The following is a 20,880-nucleotide window of genomic DNA, read 5'->3' as shown; positions in this document are numbered from 1 at the left end:
CAACGCACGATTCTCGTTAGCTATCAGAACACATCTCACTGTTTCATCAGACCTCGTAGCAAAGGCAAACTTCAAACACTCAAATGTTATACTTTCGTCTTTGAATCGATCCCTTACGGAACGCGATTGCTACACCCAGAGCTTTTGTACGACGAGCAGTAGGCTTATACTTCACACCGCCATCTGGTACCTTTTAGGATAAGTCCTCTGTCCTTTTAAGAGACAGTGTAAAAGAGAACAGATTCCCTTTACCATCAGGCAGAATTTGGAGCGAGTAAAGAGAGGATTGCATTAAGCCTGCAAGGTCGGTAGACCAGGATTACACTCGGCAGGCCGGTACGGAAGATAAACTGCACTGTAGGAGACCCTGGTGAAATGCTGCTCTAAAGTAAAAAATTTACAATCTCAGTAAGATTTCAGGTTCACGCGGCGGTGCAATGTTGTGTTCTAATGACGAAGGAGCAAGCACCTCTGAAACGTCGGCAAGCTTCCACCAGACTACACGGCGCTACAACCCAAAAGACAGACGTCCTCGTATTACTAGCTTGATCAGTGAGTAAGGACACGCCAAACCAACTCTAACTATATAATGATAAAATTCTTTAACCATACCAGTTTGTGCTGTTTCTAACTTACATGTTGACATATTCTTAAACTATTTTCTGTTACACATACAGGCTAAGATAACTCTGCTGCTGACTTTTTCTCGTCAGGTAAATATATTTACTTGTATCTGCATTCACTTCTAGACAAATCTCTTTCGTTGTCTGTAGCAGAAAGAATCATTTTCATACTGTCTGTAAGTTCATTTCTTATCGTTTTGATCGAGCTTTACAATAAACCTTACATAACTAAAATCTCCATCAAAAGATAAAGATTGTACGTCTCTACTTATCTGCATATAACACTGAAAATTTGTACTATTTAATAAATTTGTCTAATCAGAACAAATTAAAACAATCCTAGGTAGTTTCTTTGCGATCAGCAACATAACAGTGCACACCTGAATAAAATGTCAAGTGTAAGGTTTCTGAAATACTGTACCTGGAAGTAAGCCTAATATTTTGGCAATTTACTGTACCATCTGCAACCGTTGTAAGGGGAGCGTCGCATTTCCGCAGCAACATGAAAATCAATATCTTGTTTGTATGTATGTGAGTGTGTTTGTCGGCTTCGCGGTTAATTATTAAACGTGACGTAGGTACAACAGGGAGTAGCTAATTAGTCCGTCGTTAATAATCCCCTACCTTGCTTCAAGGCTACTAGATATTACAAAACAATTGAATAATGGAGTGTGTCTGGAGGACAGGTATAGGAGAAACGAGATAAGTATCAACTCAACTTCCAACAACGTACTGTTATGATTTCATGGGTAATGTACAACCATCAGTGTCGCGTTGGTAATAAATACAATGGCGTTTTGGAATCAGGACGGCTTGGCGCTGGACGTGGACTGAAATGGGAAACTATAGACGGTATAAGAAATTTAAAACTGTCTGTCGTAGAAATGCGTCATCCGAAGTTTAGAAAATGCTAATGCTTTTATGAAAACAACGCCGCAACATGATTAATAATAGCAATTCAGATACATTACAGACCATAAGTGAAGCGCTTATTCATTACGCAACCACGTTTTGAAACAGGCCTCTCAATGCAAATCTTATCGTCAACGCTAGCAGTGCCCTTTCAATCGAATTCGACGGAAGAGCACCACAGTGGCCGAACGCCAAGAAGAAGAAGGCTGTCTTCTGGGTGATGAAGGCAGCAAGTACCTCCGAAACGTCGGCAAACTTCTACCAGACTACACGGCACTACAACCTACAACACAGAAATCTTCATACTCATCGCCTGAAAACGAAAGCGAAAATTGTCGGCATACGAATTATATAAAGCTCTATTCGAAACGCATGCTTTTCAAAAGGATAATTCCATTCTACCAGAAATGAGGCATTCTATTTAATAACTCTCAATTGTAGTCTCCTGAGTTATGGCGCCGTGTAATCTTACAATGATTACCTATGTTTCGGGACGAAGTATTACGTCCACATTCTACCCTGAAGACTGAAGTGATACGCTCCTCCGAAATCTTCGTAACCATCTACAACCACACTGCGTCACAACAAGTAGACCACAATGGACGTCTTCATCGCCGTCAGAACCTGAAATCTCTGACTGTCTTAATGTTATATATAAGGGCGTATTTGAAAATGTAAGAATTTTCAATAGCAGAATTATGCTAATGAAAACAGGGACACTTTTTCCACATCAGGAGCTCTTCTGTTTACTATAAATTTCTGATCAGTCTTAGGCCGTTTCGCTTGTTTCATACAAAGAAAATAATGCGTTAATGGGTTGGGATGTAGATCCTAATGCACTACTTTTAGTTAAAAATATACGTAAATGTATTAAGCTACCAAAAACAGTCAGGCAGGGTAGTAACACTCACACTTTTTCGCTTTGTAGCATCTTGTGTAATTTATTATGTTATTAAGAAATGGACTATTCATCTTTCATAACGATTTCTCTTACTGAAACATAGACCACTATTGCACTGAGAGAAACAAATACGAGGACAAAATTATTTGGACCTCAGTGAGAATGAAACAAGACAATAAGAGGAAAATTACTTAAGTCTCACAATTTATAGTCGGCGAAATATAATATGGGTGATCAAACCGAGGACAGTGGGATGAGTGGGACACGATAAATGCGAATAAAATTATAGCCCGAAAATATAAAGGGAAGAGACCACTTGACAGATCTTAGCATAGGCGGGAGGATGATATTAAAAAGGTTGCTAGAGAAAGGGGGTGTGAATTTGCGGGCTACATCAATTTGACTTAGGAGAGGGTCCATTGGCGGGTTCTTCTGAACACTAGATACTGCAATAAACCTTCAGGTTCCTCAGAAGGCTTATCATTAAGGATTCTACTCCATGAAAAGTCACCCAATCTAGGCAAATCTATATTGCGATTAGCTGCACTTCGTCAGGTTTTCTAGAAATTTTTTGTATAATTTATAAATTAATATAAATAAATTTTATAGCATGTTAGGGGATTAGTTCTAAGCGGTTAACCCACCTTGATACAATACTTAACTATGAACAAAGAAAGTAACTTAAAATGTTGTAGCAAGTGTTTGCAGGCTCGCACAACGTTAACAGCAAATGCCACCATAGATCACGTTCCTGAGCCAGTACCACGCACTGTCTATCCTTTCAACCCGTCTCCACAAGATCCGTCTTAATGTTATCACATCTCCGACTTCGTACTGTAAGTAAACGCTTCCCAACAATTTTGCCCCTATCGTGAACATTCCGTGGCACAGAACGTTTTATAACGAAGTTTATAAACCAACCTCCTAACACCCTTGCAGGAGATTAACCCCTTGTCGATTGTCCCAGGCTGCTTATTTAACATAGTGGCAGCCATTCTTTGTATCTGGAAGGCATGTCATGTGCGGATGGACGAGGGACCCACGAACACTTTAACTAATGAAGATAATAAATTGACAAATAAATAAACGGATAATAAAAAGAGAAACATGTCGGGGACCGTCATAATTACGAATATTTCCAGATTATACTCTCTGGTGTTATGAACCCTAGAAAAATGGGTCATTATATTGATACTGCTAATTGGAAATGGTGTCGTACGATCTTAATTAAATAAAATTTAATGAAATTCTCCATTGGAATGACACTAGCACAATACAGAATCCCATCCTACAGCTTCTCATACATCTTTATGAAGGATGTTAGAAGAATACTTAATTCGTCAATCGGATAGAAAAGAGGATATGTAATTATGCCTGTTTTGATGTACGAGGAGTAAGTAAAGAAATGGATAAATGTCTGAAAATGTACGGCAAAAGATTAAAAATATAAATTTCTCTGAGTTGGTTTCTTCACAGAGGAAGCTGGAGTGATTTATAAAGTAGCGATGCAAACAAGTCCCCAGATCTATGGAAACGCTTCAGTTACAGGATAACGAGACATCACGTAATAGATTCAAACGGCTCAGTTCAGATCTTTGCAAAATTAGTTCTTGCGCGGCCGAACCCAAAAATGAAAAGTAATACGAATGTACCACTTTGTCTTACTTTCTAAAGCCTCAAATTACGTACGTTGTCAACATTCGGTAGTAGATACGGAGTAACACCTATACAATCTTATTTCCGTCCTTGTTGCTAACAATTATTTCGCAAATTGATTAACACATTCTGAACATACAATATGACTGTACTGCTGAGAAAGGCCGAAACTATGCTCCGTTTTTAACTAAGAACTAATTCACAGACACATCTCTCGCAATGCGCGAGATCAGAGCAACATGAAACACAAGTGAAGGAACGAGTTTATCTGACACTTCTCATGAATTGAATACTACGGAGCGAAAGAAAGAGCAGTGCAGAAAACAAAAGACAGAACAATACAAGACGAGAGGACGCTAAGGAGATACATAATTAAAGACAATGGGCGAGGAAGAAAAGCTGGGAAGAGAGAAACGAACTCGGAGAGAGACACGAGGAAAATAAATATAGGGGCGATAAAAATAGGACAACAGGTCTAAATTTGGAGGATTAAAACACGATGCAAATTTAACTAAAAGAACATGTGACAGTAGAGGCAACTTGGGTGTGAAATATAATAAAAAGCGATATAAATAAATAAAATTTAATATTGAATGAACCAGAAATGTGTAAATAGATCGCAAGTTCATACAAGCACGAAGTTGTATAACCTGTCTGTAATAAGGGATTCAGCGCTTACAGGCTTTCACGAAAAACAGTGCCCGGTCTACGGCTGTCTTAAATTATACATTTCTCTGGAGTCTTCCGGTTGTTCGTGTCTTACATGCGATTAACTCCATTCCTCAGGTTAAGCATGCAATTTTCTGCCCCGCGTGCGTCTAATGAGATTCTCTTCTAACTGTAATCCTATAAATTTCCAATGAGCATATTATCGTCAAATCTAAAATTAATAAATCGACGCTCAAGTTTTATCCTTCCCCTACAGTAACGTACATAATGCCTCCAAGTCAGCTACGAGCATTCAGTAGTGATCAACGTCGTTTTGTACAAATTTCACTAACCTCGGTGTAAAAAACTTCGTAAAATAAAATGATATGTACGCCTCAAAAATAATTATATGACCAATGTAAATCGTTTGATGTCCACTCTCTCATACGCCCAAGTAGAACACATGATGGAAAATTTTCTTTTGGAAGAAAGTCTTATGAAAGTCGTCAGTCACAAGTTAAAACACAACGATGGAAAGATGGATCAAAACTCGACGGACTGGTCAGCAAGTAGCCTTCTGCTGGAACGGTTATAACATTTCGGGTTCCATAAGGTAATTTTCTAAATAGCTTAATATCGATAAACCGTTCTCTAACGGTCTTTCACGACTGGATCTTCTAGCTGTAACCTAAACGTTCTAGACAGGAAATGATCAACACCCGAGGACTACAGAGTTTCGGGGCCTGGAGGAGAGCTTGTGGGTCATGTTACAGTAAACAACAGCGAGCTTAACTATTAGAGTACTCTCTTAGTAAGAGATCCTCTAAATATAAGCTTCAAATGTTAATGAAAATACATACACAACCAATTGAGGGAAACGTGAGATGTGAGTACAGTAACGAAGTTTACATCTGCTTCATGAGCGCTGAGTGGTTGAGCAAGTGTTTCCAATGTTGTCATCAATAACATTGCTGCCAGGAACTTTCAGTATGTACACAAACTGAAAAACGTAACATGACGAAGCATCTATAATGAGGCACTTTGCCGCCGTTGGTGAACTAATTCCCGGGAATATTATTAAGGTAGGTGGTCTAGAAGTAAGCGCACAGAATACAAGGCACCAATAAATTGCCCGTCAAGAACTAGAGGAAAATCTAAAGCAGTAAACACACACAGCCATAAATATTGTAAAATAAGGCCCAAATCCACGTTTTTACATTACCACGGTAACGGTGACAACATACACATTTTTAAAAAATATCCTATAAGGCCCAAAATATCTCATTAGAATCATAATGTCAACTGCTATAACATACACATTCATAAATATTATCCCCTGTGGCCCAGAAATCATAACAACAAACAACCACCAACCGACACTCGATGTTTAAAGTGAGACTTTGGCAAAGGATATGGTGTACTGACCATTCAACCACCTGACGCGACTTGTAGCTAGAGTCTTTCACCAACCAACACTCGCTTATTATGCAGACAGATGTGTCATCACCAAATACAAATATATTTTATAATTCCTTCTAAATAAAACGAAGTTCACACATTTGGAGTGGAAAGTTTCTCATCTACCTGTAAGGTAATGGAGATATGAGATTGTGCAGAAGTCCTATCGCTCGTACACAGACGAAATCCATCACGGAAATATTAAATTGTGGACAAACTCGTGGTTTTTGTGAGGAGACAATGAAAAGGAGACCCACCTCAGAACTCACCCTTATAAATCATCTTGTCGTCTTATTCGATACGGCACTGAAAACCTCCTGTAGCTGAGACACACAAAGCCAAGTACCCTGAACTCCAATTATGGTGAACATTGTTCACTCCCTGAGTTACGTTTCTATGCCCTACTCCACGATTCGGGAGCTATTCCTGTCTCCCGAGGTTTGTGACAACGGTTGAAATCAAACTAGTAAACATCTGAATGTCTCGTATACTAACCACTGGTCGTGTTGAACTCAAATGTTCATTATATATTTAAATAGTTTTTAATAAGGCACATTGTATTACGAAGACTGCAGTCTTTGAATTTCGACGCTGTGTAATCTTGCACGTAGCCACAAAAATTTCGAAGAAAAGATCACAATCAGCGTATTTACAGCGAACGCATCAAATCTTAGACAATTAACTTATTACAGTTATGAGTTTATGCTAAGTATTATTGCTTTGCTAGTATGTAATTTATGAAGTAATCTGTACAGAAAAGGTTCGTGCCCCTCTGCGCGTTCTTCCACATTTTAAAATCCCTAAACAGATGGAAAGATTTTAATTAAATTTCATATGGAGGTCCACACTGAGAAGTGCCAATTTAATTTTGGTTCATCGGTCCAATATAATATCTACTTCACAGTAAATACAAGACAAGACTTTTTGATTTTATAACAAAAGCGCGGTGGGGGTGGGTGATGGTAGTATAACGTACCTGTGCATGACATATCTCATTTGAAATACATGGCGAGTACTTGACAAAATAAAAGGGAACTACATTATAGTCTGTTTGGCGTGAATATTGACACAATTGCTGACTTTTCTGTGTTGTTTATAGCCCCATATCTTTACTGGCGTCCAATAGAGAGAGCTTCTGCATTTCTCAATACGTTATTTATCTTATCGTCCAATAAATTATCATTACCAACATGAGCATAACATAAGAGTTATAGTGAAAATAACTTAGCATTTGCTTCAATTCGTTGTAATTTCTCTGGCGTATGAAGCAACCACAGTACCACAAGACGGATAAAATTTCCTTCCAGTATTTATTATGCTGGAAATAACTTTAATTTCTTCTGACAATACCACACATTTTTATACCGATAATTATGAAATTAAACAATCCTAGCTATTCATTATTCGTACTACACATAACTTAAGAAAAAAATAATTCTGGAAAAGTTATTTAACAAAAGCTACCAACATTAACAGTAGCGACTTAGCTAATGATTTCAAAGTTTTAAAAAAATTACATATAAATCAGTGACATTCTCTCGTCACCAACTTTGAATACATACGAAAATGCAACCAGATACCACCCTCACCAAGAAATGAAGCAACCCAAGATTTAAATGTAGAGCAATAATACGGAAGTTAAAACACCGTATTTATATCTTAGTCGACATTAAAATTGAATCATGTGCTGCGAACATCTGCGCCAAGTACTCGATCTAACGTCATGTTTTTCTTTGCAGACTCCACGATGAAAGGTTAGGCTTCATATGCAATACAAAGCGCGGCTCTGTAATTGAAACAAATGAAAGCGCTTTGGGGCCGGTAATTGTGCGGTGGGGTACCGTCAACACGTACATACCGGGGTGCAGTGTCTCAGTCGGTTTTGCAGCCTTCAATCTGAAAACTCATTCAAGCACTGACATCACCTCACCTTTTGTAATACATATATTTTTCCAAATCACATTCTTAATACCAATTAATATTAGGACATATCAAGCACGTATTACGAGAAGAAAATCTACGTATTGCATATCCTAGACTGCAGGTGTCTGAGAAAGGAATATGAAGAGACAAAGACAGTAGGCTCCTCTGAAACGTTTGCAACTAACAAAATACTACACAGCTTTGTATCATACAAAACTATAATACATGATAAATCAAATTAAACCTAAATTACTGTGTACCGACAACATTTCGTGAGAATCGAAGAATATATTTGGAACGAAACTCATCAGGTAATTTGAGCGCTATTATCAGCACACATACAGATAGCTGGACGTTCTTTGGAAACGGATTTGAAAGAAAAGAAAAGAGAACTATATATTTAACGAAATTATTACACGTAAATGGAACATCTCGGTAACTTCGTGATACAAAGCACAACATGCAAGTACTCACATGTCACCCCCCCCCCCCCACATACACACTTTTTATACTAACATTGCAAAGTATGTCGCCTAGTTAAAAGTAATTCAAATTTGAGAACGTAAATTCGTAGGAACAATTTCATATCACTATACATCTGACGTAAGAGAAATCTCTGCTTACATCATAATATCCTTTTGCTACGCCAGATTTAGACCAGAAGATTACCTGAACATGTGGGACCTTCTCGAGAAAGTTTTTACTTCTGTTCCAGGTGCACAGTTTACTCTGGATTACAGACCGTTGGCACAGAAAGTCTTTACTGGCTGAACCACACGGGATTCAAAAGGAAAAGAATGTTCCATTTGAGGATTTCGAAGTTCAAGGGACTTGGTTGTTCCTTGGGGAATAATGCGTACCTCTATGTATGCATTAGGATTAGACTACGTTTCAGGTGTATTAATACGTTAAGAGATGCAAAGAGCAGAATATTTGTGATCTCTGAGGCATCGTGTAAGACGGAAGATTTAGGAGAGAAATTTTAGATACCAAAATGTGGGCACGTTAATAATAAAGGAAAAACATGTTTGTCAGGCTGAGGTCAACAACAATGGTTGCCCAACATACAGCTGATACCTAGTGCTACATAACCACCTCCGGGCTACAGAAAAATGCCTAGGACTCCTATCGCAAATTGTGATCGTTGCAAAGTAAAATTAAGAATCCATGCGATTCAATTTCCGGATATACTTAAACATAGATCTATTTTTCAGTAGCTATAAATCTTATAAGCAAATAAAACGTTACCACGAGGTAGACGTAACAACTGACATTTTAAGAAATTTTATCGCAACATCTGGTATGTGAGGCAGGCTTACGATACCTCTTCCGAATAATTCTGAGGCAGTGCGGAATTTACATATTCTTAACCTTACCTCTCTCGCCTGTTTATAATATAACAGTCATTACCAGGATCAATCTAGTTCGGATGGAAACATACCAATACACAATACACTATGCAATGCATGATGTTAACAAGAGACCAACATACATGTCAAAATTATATGCAAACGCTACAGAGAAAATACTGATCTCTGTTGGGGTGGAGATAAATTCAACACACAGATTTGAGTTCATCAAACTGACTGCACACATTGACCTGTCAATCAGTCATAGCGACGCGGAGTGCATATTTCACTGATGGAGGGGCAGGTTGTCCTAAGTCATATTTGTCACGCTAGCAAATGGAAGAGTTGTCAGCTGGGATCAACAACAGCTTAGAGATTGAACAGATAAACGTATAGAAAATCGAGTGCTATTTTTGTCACTGGCAGGGTAGGAGTGTGTAAACCCCTCGATTATAAAGTCAAAATCAGCATACGGAACATTAGTATAACATAAGTCAACGGTAAGGCATTTTAAAATGTTGTATTAGGTTTAGGAGCCGTGTAGACTCATGGGTACATGCCAAAGTTTCAGAGAAACATACTGCCTCCATTTTCAGAGTTGAAGTGGCAATGCATCTACACGGCGCCAAAATTAAGAACACCATCATCATCCTCACTGACATAAAAGTCTCAAATCTCACATTAAATTTCTTGATTACGTGTCGTTTGATGTTAAAGGAACACATGTTCGCAGTTAAACCAAGGTAGAAGACAGATGAAGATATGAGAACCATTTTCTCGTTTCTCTACTTTAATTATCGCATACGTTAATGTTCTTATCCTCTACGTAAATTCTGTACTAATTTCCGGTGGCGATCTGTTTTGTGAGAAAAGAATAACAGTCCCCATGTAGGACAGAACTGTACAACACACGCCACTGGAGGCTCATACCACTCAATTATTTGCATTCCCTTTTTCACCTACCACCTGGTGCATCTTGTAATAATCTGCGACTGCATAACCTACCGGGCCCATTCAGTAACACATATGGTTCAGCCTCTCATGTTTTTCATGATTCACCTCAGACTTCCATGAGAGTACCGCCATGATGTTTCCAAATCTCTAATGCTAGCACAAGAATACACGGCACAACAACTCAGAAGACAGCCATAATTCTTTTTAAAGATCACACGAAGCTGGTTAAAGTTCGTAATATTTTTAAGTTCCGTGTGCCGGAGAATGAAGTATGTAAGAGCGGTACTGGCAACTGACGATGTCTGACGTATAAAATTATCAAATAGTATATGGCTCGTTAATGGTGAATACGAACGCCAAAGGTAACGTCTTATAAAGAAATTCACTAAACACTACTGCGCTTAAGCATGAATCGATGAATTTAGTAGTTAATCTGGATGTAAGGTGGATGTACTTACTTTCCTTGTACTGCAAAACGTTGCGGTGCTTCTCGTGAATCACTACGCAGCGAAAACATTTCTCCGATCTGAAATAAATCAGAAAAAAACCCATAGCATTAAACGTGAATTACATCATACCACCGTTTACAAAATAGTAAATTTGGGGAAGAAATATTTAAGAATATGCAGTTGTAGACTTTCTTCTAAATTTTCATCACAAGTCCATAATGTCCAGCTCAACGCAACCATATATTCCTTCCTCAAGCAACAATTTACATTAAGGGAAATATACAAGCTGTTTGGAAAGTCATTTATTATTAAGATTTCTGTCTTCTGGATTGTTGAGCCGTGTAGTATGGTAGATGTTTAGCAACGTTTCAGAGGTCATACTGACCTCTGAAACGTTGGTAAACATCTACCATACTACACAGAGTAACAACCCAGAAGACAGAAATCTTCACACTCACCGCTGTGAGAACCTCAAATCATTCATCTATTTTTGGCTGCAATTCTACACAATTCGATTAGACTAATAAACAAAATATCCCTGTGACAATACAAGAGCCCACGCAGGTTACGTCATATTATAACCTGCTGTCGCCAGTCAGTCGTCTTTCAACAGTCGAAATGCAAGGATGTCTTTTTCAGAAGTCCAACGAGTGTTCATTGTCGAATACTACCTGGCATTTTGTTCTTACTTGCCAGAGTGACTTTGGGGATACATTTCCTGATTTTCATATGCCAGACAAATCGAAAATATTTCGTTTGGTTAAACGTTTCCATTTACTATAGAAACTTTTCACCGGGCTGCATCAAACACGAGGAAAATACTGAATACATGAATCGCTAAATGCAGTGGAAATCTGCAACATTTAATACAACACAGTTTTTTCTCTAATTTCAATGTAATTTATTTTCTGCCAAATAGAACATGTGTCAGGAATGTGTTTCGTGGCTTTTCTATCACTCTGTACATTACTATAGACGAAAGAGTTATTTAAAAATATGTAAGTTAGTCCCGTTTTGGATATAACCATTACATTTTACGAGATGTAAATGAACATGCTGGTTTCCATCTCATAACGATCCGAAATTCACGACGGGAATAAAAACGTATTTCGCACTGTTTTACCCTCAGCCATCTGAATACTATTTATTACATTTCTGGCTCTCGCAGAGAACAAGAACTGCGCTCTGTAATTGGGTTGTATTTAGAACTGTTTTTCATAAATACACTCTGTTTTAACCACACAACGGCCAAAAATACTTACTTACTAACTAGAAACTAGACTCATTCCAACACTCGTTATGAAACCACAATTACATTATTTAACAATGTTTCAGAAACAAATTTAACTCAACGTTCAACAAATTCTCACAAAAATGACGTTCGAATAAAATCTGCATACTGCTTTCAAGAGTAATAAAATTTTGAAATATGACGTAACACAGGCGAATTTTAAACAAGCCACAAAATGACAGTAGTTTGTTCACACCTTGTTTACATACACTTGTTTAATTTGAAAGGCGGTTATAATTATTACATTCTGGCAAGATTTAATTCAAGAAATTAGCTGCAATGGGTAATTAATTCAACATCATTGTGCTGTGTGTTCATATTTTAAAAAAGGGTCTCATTTCTATTCATGACAGTTATACTTTACCTCCGCGGAGCAGAGCGTGGGTTGTGAGGAAATTCTCGGTATGTTTAAACTGTTCTAAAGGGGAATATTAAACATCACGGCGGGTTTTATACAATTAAAATATGAATTCTGAAATATATTGTTGTGTTCTGTGTACGCGCTTAAAACATTGTCTGTAAAGAAGGTTACCAAGACGCTGAAAATTCTATGCCTTCACTTGCAAACCGGCTGTGAATTAACCCGTTAATCTGTGGAACAATAATCACAAACTTTATTAAAATCGATTTGAAACGAGACAATGTGAGCGTCGACCTTCAGTGGAGCTGTGACACAGCCGTTAAACCCCTCTGAGGCAAGGACGCCTCCAGAGGCAGTTATTGTTAACCACGATCTTGTAAATTATCTAGCTTTACCGCCATGCGATCGAGACGGCACCAAGAAGCCATTTATTCATTTGTAGCTGAATGTGAATCGTATCAGATCAAATAAGGAACTTACAGTATTTATACAACCTCGCGGTGATGATGGCGCCATGCGGTTTAAGCTGAGTAAAGTTTGACAGTAGGATTATGGGTCCGAAGAGAAAAAATACAATTCTATTTTGTTGACGGAAAATGAAACACAGTTAATGAAAACACATAATGATGCCCCAATTATGTTTGGAATTACTTGATCTCAATCGACGTAAAGTTTAAGGATGTATGTCCTGCACATACTTTAATCACTGTCTGAATAATATCGTGAATTTTATCAGTTTTTCGTTTGATATTATCCTATCAGAATCTGTTCCCTGACAAAGGAGTTAAATCCATTGGTCTGCCTGGAAAATGTGTGATATTAATGCTACGTGCCTAGGTGTCAACTCCGATTTAGCCACCTTTAAATATAGACCAAAATGTTCAATTATGTTCCAGGAGACACTTTACGATATATGTGGTGGGATATAAAGAACAAAAATGTCACGTTGACAGTAAAAGACACCAATTACCTTAAGAAATTTCAGATCGACAGTAAATCAAACTGGAATCGCTTTACACAATAAACTGAGTGTCATTTTATGGGTCATAACCAGAATTCTCTGAAAATAATAAAAATATCCTATCACAAAGTTGCATTAACTGTAAGACCGTAACGTGCTGGCCCATAAACTCACTATTACAACACGTATTGGATACAGACTGTAGGATATAGGATTACAGTTTTATTCAAAGGGGAAAATAATCGAACATTACACTGCACCAACAAATATTTTGTATTTAAATACAATTTATTCCACCACTGTAAAAATTCATGGCGTTTCATTCGCCTCCGAGTGCCACAATGTATCTCCATAAGAGGCATCTTAGTGTTACCAACCGATGCCCTCCATTCTTCGATTTGTAGGTTACATTTCCTCAAGAGGCTTTCCCGCCAAAATTCCGTAACCATTCACCGTCTCTGCAAACCTAACTGAATCACTGAACCACAGAAACCACTTGGATTTCACTATCATACCAATAATTGAACGTCTGTATAAATCATATCGTTATCTTCTTTATTGTCAAATTATTTAATCGTATTAATTACAATTTATTATCGTGAGCAATTGTTTTCAAATATTTTCAAACTAAACAGCCTACATGTAAATATTATATTCCACATAAATTACGGATATCTGAACTGGTAATTAAGTCTCCCAATGTGCTATATTACATGACGTTTCCGTGGTGATTAAGGAAAAATATTCTTCACAACTGTAAATCTAATCTAAAGTAGTACTGACGCCCGAGTAACAGCATACCTGGCGCAAGATATCTCCGAGCTTCGTTAGCAGTAACTAATGCACACGTTGGTGGCCAGTCAGCAGTGGTACGGGGTGGAAGGGGAAAATATATAGCATAAAAAGTCCATCTGTTCCCTTGCCCTTTCCATCATCCCTTCCCCTTTTACTGTGACGTAGCTTAGGATCGCAAATTTTTTTCTTCCATTATACTGACACCCTTTCTGCAAAATCATAAATAAGTGTTTATCAATATCAGGGCAAACAGTGCAGGTAGTTATGAGAAGAACAGTGAAGAGATAACCACGAAATATGTGCATTGAACAGTCTTCGAAAAAATGACAAAAGTAACCAATAGGATAAGACCAAAATACAATGGAAGTAGAGAATTTGCAAGTTCCGCCATAAATGACCCAGCTTTCAATATGTTTTTCACTGCACAAGACATTCTGTTCCAACACTGACTCCAGCAGCCAACAGCATCCACCAGCTGTTGTCAGCATCATTACACATCTGTCCTACTGGACAAGTTCACAGACATGACAGCTTGTCACGTATGAATGTTCACAGAAAGTAGGCTTTTCGGCAATCGCTGTATACCAGACTGACACTGGGAGTAATATTCAAAGTACTGAAAAACTGTGCCATAAGCAATAAAGTGAATTTGACAAGACGCATCACTGTTAATACCAACGTCATTTCAGACCTACATGAGCAGCGTCAAAGCTAACTTCCTGCAGCAGAGACCTACTTAAGAAGCCTACAGTCGCTCAGTTGGTCAAGAAATTTCCGGATAATTATGAAACACAAAGGTTCATTACCATGTTTACAACAACCCTACACAGTTCCACTCTATGTATTTAAAATCCAGTTTAATATTGTAAGATTTGAGGTTTTCACAGCGGTGAGTATGAAGATTTCTGTCTTCTGGGTTGTTGCGCTGTGTAGTCTGGTCGATGTTAACCAACGTTTCGGAGGTCATACTGCCTCCATCATCAGGGCGATGAGTATGAAGATTTCTGTCTTCTGGGTTGTTGCGCTGTGTAGTCTATCGATGTTAACCAACGTTTCGGAGGTCATACTGCCTCCATCATCAGGGCGATGAGTTTGAAGATTTCTGTCTTCTGGGTTGTTGCGCTGTGTAGTCTGGTGGATGTTAACCAACGCTTCAGAGGTCATACTGCCTCCGTCATCAGGACCAGTTTAATATTCTCCATCTATGCATAGGCTTCTAATATTTTAATTCTCCTTGACTAACTAACTAAGTAGATGGCTTACCGAACCCGAAGGTTCATCACCGAATTAACCAAAGTCCTCCACCAGACCCTGTCCTGGGCCAACAACATCCAGTTTCCTTCAACTCTTATCTCCCATAGATCCCGCCTGACATTATCCTCCCATCTACGTCTAGGTCTCCCCAGCGGCCTCTTCCCCTCAGGCTTCCCGACCAATACCCGGTGCACACCTCTTGTCCCATCCATGCGCGCTACATGCCCAGCCCATCTCATTCTTCTCGACTTAATCACCCTGACAATATTGGGGGAGGAGTACAAATTTTTAAGTTCGTCATCATGCAGTTTTCTCCATGTCCCATCGTCTTCTGTCCTAGGCCCAAATATCCTCCTCAGCACCCTGTTCTCAAACACCTGCAAACTGTGTTCCTCCCTCTGAGTGAGAGACCATGTTTCGCACCCATACAAAACAACAGGCAAAATTATTGTTATGACCGCAGTGTTGAAAATCAGTACACGCCCCCCTTCAAAATTGGGTTGGAAATTATCGAAGTAAGACAAAATGACTTTCGACAGGAAGTCGTTAGCAGTGACCCACCATTATCATATTGTTACAGAGTACTGGAGCACTGACAGAAGAAATAAAGGCCTCGCACTGTCTGCAAATAAAGAATATATATCCTGCAGTGAGTCACGCTCGCTGCACGAAGAGGAACTAATGGACGGATTCATTACTGAATCACATGGGGGTCGAGTGGAGGAGAGCTGCACAGAAACCAAATGAAGCTGGGAAAATAAATACAGAGATTTGCCTCAAGATACTAGATGCAGCTGATGACAGTCTGTACGTGCTGGGTGAACCCGGGGTAATTAGTAACAGAGAGGGCGCACGGCGTTGTAGTGAAGCACAGCGCCATGTAACGCTTCGCACTTTTGCTTCAAGATCTGTTACTGTTGACCTGCAAAAGGCAGAAGGACTTCATGGTACGAAAAAACAGCCTTCTGGAACATTGCGCCGTGTGGAAGATAGCGGACGTTTTGGAAAAGTTCACTGCCCCCATCATCTTGGTGCCGAACCTAACTGTCTTGAAAATGTAATTGTGGCCTAACGCAACACACGCTCGACACACAATTCAAATCGAAGTCGAAGGAGAAGTGAAGAAAAGGAAACATCGTATAAAAAGAGAAAGTGCAATCAATTCAGAGCTGTGTGAATTAAAGAAAGACAGACACAAAACAAAGCCAGTTTCAGTTTTTGAGAAATTTAAATGTTTACCAAACATGAACACGAAACAACACGCCAAATTTTCATAATTTTAACAGGTTATATCAACAATATCTTTAATTCACACTCATTTCCTAGTTATGTATTTCATCAAACTGTTTACAGCACGGTCTCCGTCAAATGGTTAGTACTTTAGTACTTTCTATTCATATTCCGGAGGTCCCGGGTTCAAATCTGGGGTCGGAGACTGGACATCCTCACTGATTCTTTTACATTTCCTCAGTTCTTCCAGACAAATTCCGGAAAAAGTATCTTAAATTGGGACACGACCGCTTTATTTCATATCCCTTCAATTCACTACGCATTGCATCATTCGGCTTTATACAAACGTAGCAACTAAAAGTATCGATAAATATGCTAGGGATACATCAATAAATAAATAAACAAAAACATCTACAGCACGGCCCGTCCTCTGAACCAAAATAATCAACCACACAGCCACTGGAATTCGAAATTAGTGTTACCAACTTCGCTTCCTGTACAAACGGGGCGCACTAAAAAATGTTATTCTGGTCAATAAACGGAATGTTTGAGGTTCGATACGTTACTCTCATGTGATGACTAATGCTGAGTGGCGTGTCCAGTCTCCGCAATTTACAGCGACGCTGAAGAGATATTCTTGAATGGTTTCGAGTATGTGTCCACACTGGCAACTCAAAGCACCACCCCACACTAGGGCGAAGAGGCTCTGTCAAACGATGACAGATGGACGTTCACTCATTATGTACGATACGTTCTTCAGTAAGTATAGTGGCATGGTACACAAACCAGACAACCTTTATAGAAAAAGTATTTCTTTCCGGTAGGTTCGCAAATCCTTGGGAAATTCCTTTGCCTGTATGTCTTTACCGGGCAATGAACGTCTATGTTAACCGTGTTAGCCCGGCTTATACTTTGAAAATGAGTAAATAAAAGATAAAAAATATTGTCTTGCGTTTTGGTTCAGTGGTACTCCATACACTGAAACACAGAATCGCCTCGAGTGTAATCCTCAACACTAATCCATAGGCTAAATTTCATTACTCCCTACAGTTGTAAAAAACTTGCAATAAAAAATAAGTCATATAACAACAACAACACAAGTGTTTATAAGACTATAAATACACGTATGTGTACAATAAAAGTCGATTTTATAAGTCCTTATTGGAACTCCTTGAATAATTCTCTTGTTGGCCGAATAAGTTTCTAAAACGTAACATTTATAAGCAGGGACTTTTTTACTTACTTACTTTATTTGTTATCGGCATGGAAAAGATAAACACAGACATATTTGTGTTCTTCCGACCTTTTGCAAATAATAACAATATTCACATTATATATAATCTCTGTGCCGGTTATTTTCTAGTCATGTAATAACTTCCAGGCCCAATATTAAAGAGTTAATTACATAATCAGTTTTAAACGTTAAGTCTGCTTTCCGGAATTGTTCGTAGGAGTGATTACGAGGTTCGAACCTATTACTTAATTGTATTAACAAGTGTCTTCACCAACTCTGATTAAGATAATCGAATCTAGGAAGACAAGATGGTCGGGGTATGAGGAAAACAGAACGGTATGCACCATTTTAGTCTAGAAACCTGAAGGGTAGAGCAAGTTATTTCCTACAAAAAAAACAACAATACGTAAAAATGAAAGGAACACGAGGTTTTAATATTCGAGAGCCGACCACCAACACTTCAATTACTGCTCCCTCTTACTCATTCTGTTCCCTTCTTCCAATGCCGTAATTTTGTCAATATTCTGCTATACCTATAATTCAATCCCGTTCAATCCCCACATGTTTCTTGTATGAACGATCTGCTTCCACTTTCAACTACTCCAAACTTCACGAAGTGCTAAGACCTCTCCGTTTCAATGTGACATTTCCTACTTTCTACCCAGTAGCCTGGAAATGTATGAATTAAAATGTTTTCGTTCTTCACAGATAAACCCGTATGCAACATGCCTACCCATCTCTAAATCTGTCCGAGAACTAAAATATTAACCCTTTAAAAACCTAGTGGGAACAATACATACCACCCGCTTTAACAATCGATATACTACGTTTTTTCACAAAGTGTATTCTTGGTTTTATGCGGTTCTCATACTAAAACGCGATTAATTCCCTAAAAGGTCGTTGTAATGGTTATGGGTTTTGTTTTCTTTGAGGTACGAACTGAGTTTCAGCTTCAAAGACAATGTAAGCTCGTTTCCCTTTGAAAGTAAGGTACCCCTAAGTTAAAATTATTAACGTAACTGAGGTTCTAGCTTAAAATAAGTGGCCTTTAATGGATAGGAACAAACTCTTTAATTCAAATCGGAATTTTGCGACGCGAAAACTGTCATGATTTTACGTCATTTTAGAAATGCAACAGGACTTATCACTGAAGTCAATGGGATATACCGAAAATGAAGATACGACTTCATTAAACTATTCTAGAGATTATAATGCAGATATTTAATTATACTATATGATATACTTACTGCAGTGACAGAAAAATACAACGAAACACCTTATTTTTTATGACAATCTTATGGTTAACTTTATCTTGTTTACAGCATAATAATTTTATGAACATTTAACTAACAATACAACATGAACCGAAGCGAAATAGCGTTAACAGCAAGGAAGGCCTAAGCTAGTTCCGTCATCAACCTTTCTCTAAACCTGTCTCCCTATAATCCATCTTAATGTTATCCTGTAATTTCCTTCTCAAGTGGACGTTTCCAATTCTGTATAAATTCTTTGTCTTCCGCAACATAATTACAAACAGAGTCCCCCATTCCCAAGTCTCCTAGATGCTACTATCCAGGTGATCTCTTTAAGTCACTTCATTTCTCGTAATGTATCCCAAGTGGCTAATTTTGTCTTTTGTCTTCACGTATGAATATTTTCTTAAGCACTGCTTTTAAGCATCACCCCTCAAAGTAAGAGACGGCATTTCACATCCATACGAAACTATCGACATATTTTATAAATCTTGATTTTCTGTGCTTTGAAAAAGGTCATGTTCTATGCAGAACCTCCATTAAGGAACGAATATTTTGGTTCCGAACTATAGTTCAACGTATGGCGCCTACAACTATCACAAATTACTACAAACAAACACTTACATTTCACTTTAAACAGTGTTTTATCGTCTACATTAGAATGAGGAGGTAAGCTTCTTAGCGGTTGCAGCAAGAATCCACTTGGACTGTGTACACTTTAACAATAAGCAGTTTCTCCTCGAACTATTCGTTTATGAATAATCGAATTTCGCTTAATCGGGTTTATCCACATCTTCTAAAGGGATCATTACCATGTGAAGGGAAACCTGTATAGGTTAGGTGGGTTTTCTGTGTCTAAGTGGATATGGGGAGGTCTAGGTCCCCGTTGGATAACGTTAGTCGCCATTATAGCTCCGTGGAGGGTCGTAAACAGCCGCCCCGAGTTCACCCCATTACATAACTACCACCGCACAGGGCGGGAAAGAAGAAGGGGGTGAAGAAACGAAATGGACCAATGGGAATAATCCTCTTAGCTTAAAAACAGGGTGTGTCGGAAATAAAACGAATACAATATATCTATAGGCTTAACGGCACATATAAAGAGAGGACACTCAGAAGTTCTGAAATTGGTTCTTCCGTAAGCGCAGGATCTGCTAAGAAGAAGACAGGAAACTTATGAGAATGAATTTTACGTAAGAGGAAAATACACAGAATTATCCCATCTGAATAACAAGTGAAGTTTTGGTTATTCTAAAGGCACCACATGCTATCGAATTGTGTTCTCGCCCCACCCTACTACAACCTGAACGTGAAAGGGAGCGCATTTTACTTCATGAACTCTAGGAAGCCCAAGTTCATTTTCGTCCCTTGAAGAGGGGCACTGTCTGTGTTAATTATAGGAGATCTGACGTTATCACGGCAGTGATGAAAAAGATTATGTTCTTCTGGACTGTGACGCCGTGTATCTTGTAAATCATTATAATCCCTTCGTCGGAACATATACCCTCCATCTTCAGGGTGAATACAATAGGATACCTTTATTTACATTACCGCTGTTATCTGTAGTCAGGAACTAGATTTATCAATTAATCAAAATAAAACAGACTTTATCTGATCCCAGTCTCCGA

General features: G+C 38.5%; 1 protein-coding gene across 7 annotated transcripts in view; it reads right to left on the bottom strand.

Moving 5' to 3' along the window:
* LOC110829529 (uncharacterized) overlaps window positions 1-20,880 on the bottom strand; it is a 475,337-nt gene that overhangs the window by 62,131 nt on the left and 392,326 nt on the right. For all 7 annotated transcript variants that reach the window (XM_087347254.1, XM_087347235.1, XM_087347251.1 and 4 more), the window contains one exon: window positions 10,883-10,950. In XM_087347254.1, coding sequence (XP_087203380.1) covers window positions 10,883-10,950 — 68 coding nt within the window. The remainder of the gene's footprint in view (window positions 1-10,882; window positions 10,951-20,880) is intronic.

The sequence above is a fragment of the Zootermopsis nevadensis genome, unplaced genomic scaffold, assembly GCF_977971745.1.
Source record: "Zootermopsis nevadensis isolate Lab colony 2312 unplaced genomic scaffold, Znev_1.0 Znev_ptg000001l, whole genome shotgun sequence".
Taxonomy (NCBI): Eukaryota; Metazoa; Arthropoda; class Insecta; order Blattodea; family Termopsidae; genus Zootermopsis; species Zootermopsis nevadensis.
This window is presented reverse-complemented; position numbering and strand designations above follow the sequence as displayed.